This window comes from Prosopis cineraria, unplaced genomic scaffold, assembly GCF_029017545.1.
Source record: "Prosopis cineraria cultivar Desert tree isolate PC_DT_omini unplaced genomic scaffold, ASM2901754v1 PC851, whole genome shotgun sequence".
Lineage (NCBI taxonomy): Eukaryota > Viridiplantae > Streptophyta > Magnoliopsida > Fabales > Fabaceae > Prosopis > Prosopis cineraria.
Window position 1 is genome coordinate 4,396 of NW_026556176.1, and position 9,821 is coordinate 14,216.

Below are 9,821 nucleotides of genomic sequence, written 5' to 3' on the forward strand. Positions count from 1 at the left end.
ATCTAGTTTTATACTTTATTATTCATTGCAATCCGTTCTTCTTAACATTTGTTTAACATTTATGATGTAATGTATTTTCTCCCGCCACCACTGGGAGGTTTAAAAAAAGAAAGAAACTAGTAATAAAAAATCAATAACATGCTCCTTCCATTTTCAAATATAAGAGAATTTCAATCAACTCATACAAGTTAAGAAAGTTAGTTAATCTTAATAACCATATTTGAAGTTGAAATGTTTGGGCTAAAATGTTATTGTAATTAAAGTTTACGTTCTTTCTCTAATTTAATGATACTATCCATTTATGAGGGATATTTTAAAAAATATAATTAATACTTCTTGAAATTTGTAATTTTGCTTTATAGTAATAAAAAACAAGAAAACATATAGTAATTTCTCTTATATATTTGAAAACAAAAGGAGTGTCTTACAAATAAGATCAAAAAAAAATTCTCTCTTTATCTTATAAGTGAGATCAAAATTAGGGTATATATTTTAGGGTTAAGGGTCATTTGTGTCCCTAAACTACATACGAAATATCACAAATATCCTTAAATTTAATTATAAGGGTCATTTGCATCTCAACCTAAAATTTTTTTCAATCTATCACCCTGCCATTAACTTGTCTAACAATTATGCTTGTAGGCCCGCAATTTGCTAAACTGACATGCTTACATAGGGGGAGAGAGCTGGTTTGTTCATTTTGCAACGTAGAGAGAGAGAGAGAGTGAAGAACGTCATCTACACCTAATGCCATTGCAGCACAGTACTCCTCCTTTGTCCTCTCTCCTTCCTTTTCTTATGGATGTAGAACCTAACTAGTGTTTTTCTTCATTCATTTTTTTTAGGCTAGAATCCAGCTTGATGAGTATGCCAACTAAACCTTCTATGCTTACAACATCGTTGTGTCAATGGTGTTCGGTCTATAGCAGCCTTTGCTATGTTGTTGGTCAGTCAAGTGGTGGTTCACAATGTTACTACCTCCCTATCCTTGCTCTCCATCTCTCTTCTCTTTCTTACCTTTATTCCTTCTCTCTCAAATACAACTCTACCCTTTTGCCCTTTCTACCAAACCTGACTTGTACCCCATTCCCTTCTCCTTTAGCTCGTTCACATTGCTTTGAGCATACCCTGACAAGAATATGTTCCACACATAAGTAGCAAAGGCCTTAAAGGACATGATGACAACTTGTGTTAAGGGCAATGCTCTTAAGTTGGTTGAGGCATCTTTTGTTGAAAATGATGGAGGTTGGTCTTAGGTTGCTCAAAACTTGAGTCTTGAACACATAGAGATCCCAAACAAGTTTATGTGCTGGGGTGATGTTGTATGAACGGACAAGGGTGGCGCTATGCATGAGTAAAATGTAGTTTTAAGGTAGAGGAAGCAAAGTGAATGGAGTAGAAAGGAAAGATTTAGTGGAAGATTGTGGGGAGGGGAGAGAGGGAAGGCCATAGAGAGAGGAAATGGAGGAGAGAGAGGGATCAGGATAAAAAATGAAAGGGCAACCCGTCGGTAAAACATTTTATTATAAAAAAATACTAAAAAGTTAAAGCTGTGCATTCATGGTTTGCCAAATGTGCAAAATTATAGGCCCCACAAAGCCAAAAATGGTGAAAATATATTGACTAAATGGTAGGGTAACAGGGCAAAAAAATTTGAGATTGAAAAATATAAATGACCCATAATTAAATTTAAAAATATTTATGACTTTTTGTATATAGTTTAGGAACAAAAATGACCCTCAACCCTATATTTTAAACTAAGAAATCCTTAACATATTGAATACTCCCTCCTATCTCTATTATAAAACATCTTTAACTACCTTACTAGAATCAAAAAGAAATGGTTGAATCATTGATTTTGTCTGAAAATAAAATGAATTTCTAATTTTATCCTTATTTAAATGAAAGGTTTTTCAAATTTGCATTATATTTCCTCTCATAATTAATAAAATTAAATAGGGATAATATTAAGAAAATATAATTAATGCCCCCATCAAATACTTTATATTAAAGACTAAAAAATTCTTTAAGAAAGAGTCCTATTAAAACTCTCCTCCACCCCTGCATTGAAAGGAAAGTTTCTGTCTGAGAGTTATATGAACCTGTTGAATTCAATTGTGGGGCAGATGCTTGCTGCTAGATCTCATGCATGCACTGACTTAATTCAATTTTGTCTTTGGGTGACGATGATTGCATCATAATTAATTGAACAAATGCAATTATTATATGTTGAAAACTTCCACTTAGGATCCCTTTTTGCTCTTTGAAATCAAAAATTGTGGGACACTGTCATTTATCTGTTTTGTCTCCTTGCTTGATTCTGATCTCCTTGTACAATTATTGGTTTGTTAAAATAATTACCATTTTCTCCTACTTTAATTGCATCAATATGATCTTTTTTAAATTTAAAGCGTATTAAAATCAATGTATTGTATTTTATATTTTATTAAAACACTCCTTTTTCTCGCATATCTCAATCCAAAGCTAAATACTACATCATTAAATGGTTTTCTTAGTTTTTTTTTAAAGAGTTATTTATGAGGGTAAATAGGGTCAATTATTCTACAAATGATTAGGTTTGACTGATTATTGCGATGTTAAATGTATGAAGTAGATGTTTGTACAATTAATTATAGGGCCCTCTTAAGCAGAAAATTTGTGCAAAATTTTTTACTTGCTTTGGTTTAGAGGGTAGTATAGGATCAATAATAAGATCAATATCTTTGTCTCAATAATCACTTATCATTAATCCCATATAAGATACTCACTTGATTGTAACTCGTGGGTCAATTATCTGCTGACCAATGAAATTAATTGCTTCGTAATTTAGTTGTCGATCACTTTTCTATTGTATAAAATAAATCACACCTTTTTTTAAAAAAAATCTAAATTTAATTATATAGTCCCTTCCCCGAACAAATGTCCTGATAACTGTTCTTTTTTCAAAATTCATTAGTTTTATGTCAATTTCAATGTAAAAATTTTCATATTTTTAAGATAAGACCATTTTTTGCATTTTTAATACCTGTTTTTTATCCGCGTCTCTCAACAATTTTTTGCATGCATAATATTTAAATTCTAGACTTTTCTTAAAAGATACCCAGTTCTTTTTACTCAACAATTGATTGTGATTTTGGGTGTGCATATATTTTCACTTCAAAACATGTTTTGGGCCATAATTTTGGTTTGAAATGTTTTTTTTGTAAAAAGACTAAGAAGAGTTATCACTTATTCTCCAGGCCACGTCACTGTTGGGCTGTAAGGCTTTGGGGGAAGAAAGGTTCTTATTTATCGGCCTAACCGTGTTTGGGTCATTGGCCCAAAATGGGTTCTTTGGTGGATCTCTTTGGACAGAGGAATTTTGATGTCCTGAGTTGCAGGCTTAAGGTTTTAACTTCTTTTTTTTTTTTTTTTTGCTTCACTCAGTGTTTTTAAATGCAAATTTTTAATTTGTAACACCAATTTGGTATTAAAAAAAAAAATCACTCCCTCCAATTCTTATTATCAGTCACATTGATCTAACTATCTCATAGAGAGAGATGATTAAATAGTTTACTCATTAACTTTGTTTAAGTGAATTTTTTTCTAACTTTATTTTTATTTAAGAACGTAATAAATTAAGGTTCAAATTTATATTGAGAGTCTGGTAAGAAAAAAAATTATTAGGAGAAGTACCCATGCTTAATTTTTAATTATACTTTACATATAATTATCTTTAATAGAAAGATACTTAGCTATAAAAAATATATACTTCAATTTTTTTAAGTTAGTTGTAATAGGGATAATATCTTTTAAAAAAACATCAGTTAATAATCCGTGAAGCCATCAGTTTTGTTTCGTTTAAAGATGCAGGGAAGTACTACAACAATTAATAGAAGGCAAGAACATAGAAGAAAAATGCATTCAAACCATGTTTCTAAAATTTAAATTTGGTAAGTAATCTAAGTCTACTCAGATTAAAAATAACAACCTAAATCTACTTATTTGATAAGTAATTCAATTATAGCTTTATCTCTCAAAAAATTTAAAACAATTATCACAATTAAAAGAATTCTTACATATATATTCCCTCCAAAAATTTAAAATTCTTCACTCTCTAAATATTATATAATAAAATTTTTTATAATTATATCGACTTATCAAGTCTAAATTCATGACGAAAGGTAAGTATGAGTACTTTAATTCCGCAAAACAAAAGAAAAAAAGCTGGTATGAGTAGAAAAAGTACCTTTCCTCGTAAAATGTTGATGGAATGACAATAGATCCAAAAACACTTCCTATTTTTTATTCACATTGATGATATGGATTTCTTATATTAACAGATAAAATTAAAAGGAAAGTCATATGAACTATTGATTTAACTTCAGTCTTGGTCTTCATAATAAACGTGGCTATTAAATTACGTACAGAGAATAAATTCTGTGATATGGGTGTGATCTGTTAAAAAAATATTTTAATTAAAATCTAGTGACATACTAATCACATATCCAACTAAATATTTTATATTGAATAAATTTTATACAAAATCAATTTAAAACTTTAAATGAAGATAAATTGGGAAATATTAACATATATATATATATATATTGAAGAGTTTGTATTTTATTACTGAATTTATTTTTATAATTAAGTCCATTGAGGGAAGTGTTAAAAAAATATTAATATCCCGGCATAATATGTGAATTATATCATATCAAAAGATTAAATTCTTTCTCCATATCTACATTCTACAACAATTTGTATAGTTAAAATATTTTATTTTAAAAATACTTAAAATAGTCAACTTATTTAAATTAAAATTCCAAACACAATTGTACCATCATCGGATGAACCTCTACCTTTTCCTTTCCCCCTTTTTCACTCATTTTTTTCGTTATCCGTGGATCAAGATTTCAAAAGTTCTGATCTAATATTTTATAAAATTATTTTTATCATATTGATCAAAAAATTATTACTATTTTACATAAAAATATTTAAATAAATTGAAATGTTAAAATTTCATTTGATTGTAGACTAATATAAAAACATATTATAAAGTAGTATTTTTTAAATTTCTTCATTCCAATTTCTAATGTTTCAGATCAAATTTAAAAATTTGAATTCATTTAAATATTTTTTATGTAAAATTATAATAATACTTTAATAAAATATTAAATGAGAATCATTAGTTTTTTTCATCAAAGAATCATTAAAATTTTGAACCAACAACGATAAAGAGAAAAGAAGAGGGGGAAAAAAAAAAAAGAGGATGCTCAACCAAAAATTACCTGGTCAAAGCAGCGTGCGGAGAGTCAAAGGATAGCAACCTCAAAACTCTCAATTATTTACCTCGAGAAGAAGCCTGATAGAAACCGGCAAGCCGCCCTTAAAATCACACGCCCTATAAAAGCCTCGACTTTCCTCAACTTTCATTCCCAATTTTTTATTTTTACATATTTCTTTCTCCTCCTCCTCCGTTAGTTTCAATAAACATTTTAGATTTTGTTTTTCCAAAACCCAAAGATTTTTTCCCCGTTTCGTTTGTCTTCTCAGGTTTCTCCGAGCTCGAAGAAATTGCAGGTATCTTTCTCCCCTTGATTGCCTAGATCTTCCTTGTTCTCTGCATGAAACAACGCATCTCAAAATCTATTTTTTTTTTTTTTTTTTTTTAATTTCCCTTAACCAACCCCTCCTTGTAAATTTTTGTTTTTTTACTGTGATTGAATCGAATTCTGCTTGTTCGCGATTCAGCCTGATCTAATTCCGTTTAACGTCAATGAATTCTATTAATAGTATGTCCCCCCCCCCCCCCGATTCTACAGTTTTGTAACCTGTGAATTTCTGGATTTTTTTCCCTTTCAGGGTAGTTGAAGGTGATCGGAGATGTTAGAGCAGTTGCTCATATTTACAAGAGGAGGATTGATCCTCTGGACTTGTAAAGAGCTTGGAAATGCTCTTAAAGGATCACCGATTGATACCTTGATCCGATCTTGTCTTTTGGAGGAACGATCTGGTGCTGCTTCTTTTAATTATGACGCGCCAGGTGCTTCTTACACCCTTAAATGGACCTTCCACAATGAGCTTGGACTCGTGTTTGTGGCTTTGTATCAGCGGATCCTTAATCTGCTGTATGTGGATGATCTGCTGGCTATGGTGAAGCGAGAATTTTCAGAGATTTATGATCCAAAAAGGACAGTGTATAATGATTTTGATGAAACTTTCAGACAGCTGAAGATGGAGGCTGAGGCTCGGGCTGAGGATTTGAAGAAATCAAATCCGGTTGGTAGGGCTTTAGTTTACAGCAAGAAGCAAGGTCAGGGACAAAAGAATGGATCTGAGGGAGGAAATAAGAAAACCAGTGAAGGTGCTTTGAAAAGTGATGGTGGAGATGGCGATAATATCAAAGGCCGTAAGATGGAGAATGGGCACTCCAACGACCGTAGTGTTGCTGCTAAAGAATCAAATTTGGGTAGTAATATTAATGGTAAAGAGAATGCAAGTTCCAATGTTGGAGCTTTTGATGTAAATAGGCTTCAGAAGCTTAGAGTGAAAGGAGGAAAGAAGACAGATACTGCTACCAAAGCCTCCAAGGTAGAGCCAAAGAAAAAACCGACGAAGAAAAATAGAGTGTGGGACGAATCACCTCCTGAAACAAAACTGGACTTCACAGATCCTGTGGGTGAGAATGGGGAAAGTAACATAGATGTTGTGGCTGCTGACCAAGGTGAAAGTATGATGGATAAAGAAGAGGTTCTTAGCAGCGAAAGTGAGGAAGAAGATGATAACGTGGAGATGAACAGCAAGCCTGATGCTAAAAAGAAGGGATGGTTTTCATCCATGTTCCAGAGGTAAGATTGCTGACCTTGCGGATTCTTAGATTGTTGTTAAGTTGTTTGGATGCCCTTTCTGTTTTAATTTTATATCACTTTACCCCCATATCATCAAATATGTCATAAACTAGTTGGTTTCATGAATTACATGGAATTTCATACGTGAAAATCACTGTTCATGGCTTGGGATAGTGCGGCTCTGCTTGCTATAAATTTAACATTTTATATTGGTACTGATATTAATGATGTTAATGATGAGGTTTGTTAAGCTTGTTGTACAGAATTGATGCTTTTATGCTTGGAATCACCAAATTTGATAAATTGATAATTTCTCATGCTTGTACAAATTGTGATATTATTAGATGTTCTTGGACTTTCATGTGGAATTTGCAGAGTGGGCTTGGGTTTGAGCAGAGAACTAATGGAGAATGAATAAGGAATGAGTTCAAGAGATATTTATCCTCGGACTTGTAATTGCTTGCTTTGGCATGATTATTTGTGTCTCATTTTTTTAATCATGGGGTGTTATGTTGCTTTTCCCTTCTGGTACTTGTTATTGTGATGAAAAATTCTTGGTTATGTAGATGCAAATAACTCTGCACATGCTATCATCGATTGCCAAGTGATAGGTTTACTTTGATTTTAGATTTCAGATGCTTCTTTATTTCTGTCACTGACAGTATTAATGTTAATATTCATGCACATTATTGTGCTCAGTATTGCAGGGAAGGCTAACTTGGAGAAGTCAGACCTGGAACCAGCTTTGAAAGCTCTGAAGGATAGGCTTATGACCAAGAATGTGGTATGTGTTTATGCTAAACAGTTTAAATTCTTTTTTCCGTTTTACGTAACTTGTTATTTATCAGGTCCTTTTGAATTCTACCTGTCAGCTAATATTGATTACAATATGTGGATGTGCCCTTGTAGGCTGAAGAGATAGCTGAGAAACTCTGTGAATCAGTGGCAGCAAGTCTTGAAGGCAAAAAGCTAGCTTCGTTTACAAGGATATCTTCAACAGTGCATGTTTGTTTCTCTCCTTTTACCTATCTGCATTAGATGCTTTCATTTATGTGTGTGTCTGTCTCTGTTTTTTATGGCCGGCATACTAAAAGCATAAAATCAATGCAGGCCGCAATGGAAGAAGCACTTGTTCGAATTTTAACTCCTAAGCGCTCTATTGACATACTAAGGGATGTGCATGCTGCCAAGGAGCAAAGGAAACCATATGTTGTTGTATTTGTTGGTGTTAATGGAGTTGGAAAATCTACTAATCTAGCTAAGGTGAGGACAAGATATGCTTTCCCCCCTCTTTTTTTGATTGAGATTTCTTATGTTGGATATGCTTGCTGACCAGATGAAAATGGTCTATTATCTGTGTTATTGTATAGGTTGCTTACTGGCTCCTGCAGCATAACATTAGTGTCATGATGGCTGCTTGTGACACTTTTCGCTCTGGTGCTGTCGAGCAGCTGCGGACTCATGCACGTAGACTTCAGGTTTATATTGATCATGCTCCTTAAAGATCTGTAGATATTTGCTGCACATATTTTCATAGATCATGTCATAGTAAGTTACAGAAAGTATTGCTTCACTGTTTCCCCTTTTCAGATCCCTATATTTGAGAAGGGCTATGAGAAAGATCCTGCCATTGTGGCAAAAGAAGCAATTCAAGAAGCTGCACGCAATGGTTCAGATGTGGTCCTTGTTGACACCGCTGGGCGTATGCAGGTACTATTCTAGTTGAGTTCCATGAATTATATCCCATTAAGTCACGTGTGCAAAATACAAGGTGACTTCCGTTACTGTTTTCAATGCTCTAAGTTCTCAATTTATGTAGTTCTGTTCTTGTACTTCGTACTGTGAAGAGGATCATTCCCATTTGGGATGGTTTTAACAACTCTGGCTTTCCTTTTAGAGTAAGTTATCTTAATGCTGCCGCGTTGCTACTGGTTTTCAGGATAACGAGCCACTGATGAGAGCATTGTCAAAGCTTATATATCTCAACAATCCAGACTTGGTCTTATTTGTTGGAGAAGCGCTGGTTGGAAATGACGCGGTCGATCAGCTTTCAAAGTTCAATCAGGTTAAGTTCTATACACTTTGATATCATCCAACTGCAATCCCATTGTGTTTCTCTGTTTCCTGTGTCACTGTTATTGAACTAGTAACTATTTTGCTGCAGAAATTAGCTGACCTATCGGCGTCTGCTAATCCCAGATTAATAGATGGGATTTTGCTCACAAAGTTTGACACCATTGATGATAAGGTATGTTCTCTGAAACTGCAAAGTATGAATGAGAGCTTTTGTCTGGAGAATATTTGGTGTTGATGATGGATGTTTATGGTTTACTGGTAAATGAATTTGGCAGGTGGGAGCTGCACTTTCAATGGTTTACATATCAGGAGCTCCGGTCATGTTTGTGGGCTGCGGTCAGTCCTACACTGACCTCAAGAAACTCAATGTCAAATCAATAGTGAAGACTCTCCTCAAATGATGATGGTGATGGTGATGGTGATGGTGATGCTGGTTTTAGGTTTTTGTTTGCAATGTACTCATGTTGTCCCCTTTTGGTCCCACCTTATGGACAAATTTGTGGTTATGACTTTGGAGGCTATTGATACATGTTTTGTGTCAAAGAAAAAAATTAAAATGTTGAATAACTTATCAAATTGTCAAAAAATTTATTAATTTCTACCAATACCCCTGTTAAGTGCAATGGGCCGTTTTTTTAAACTTAAAAACAAATTATTTTTTAAATAATTTAGAGATTTTATGAAAGTGATGTATTCTCAACTTCGCTTCCTAAGTGTGTTTTTAGTAATGGATGTAGGATTATTTTCTGGGTGCAAAATTTTCTTCTACCTTTGGAGGGCAAGATTTAGCCAACTAATTTTTTTTTTATAAGGAATGTATTATGACTCATTAGTGTCCAAATCAAATTACTAGTATTAATGGAAAATCTCATGAGGTTGTTTTGAATTAGATGTAAATCAAGTGATTAGGTTTAATCA

At 33.2% G+C, this 9,821-nt stretch overlaps 1 protein-coding gene across 1 annotated transcript; it reads left to right on the plus strand.

Annotated features, from left to right (window-relative positions):
• The first annotated feature begins 5,401 nt into the window (after positions 1 to 5,401).
• On the plus strand, positions 5,402 to 9,470 carry LOC129298568 (uncharacterized). Its single transcript, XM_054936991.1, has 10 exons — positions 5,402 to 5,559; positions 5,842 to 6,827; positions 7,527 to 7,611; positions 7,737 to 7,832; positions 7,938 to 8,090; positions 8,198 to 8,305; positions 8,418 to 8,537; positions 8,767 to 8,892; positions 8,992 to 9,075; positions 9,179 to 9,470. The coding sequence occupies exons 2-10, from the start codon at positions 5,863 to 5,865 to the stop codon at positions 9,302 to 9,304; spliced, it is 1,863 nt and encodes a 620-aa protein (XP_054792966.1). The 5' UTR covers positions 5,402 to 5,559; positions 5,842 to 5,862; the 3' UTR covers positions 9,305 to 9,470.
• Positions 9,471 to 9,821: the final 351 nt, after the last annotated feature.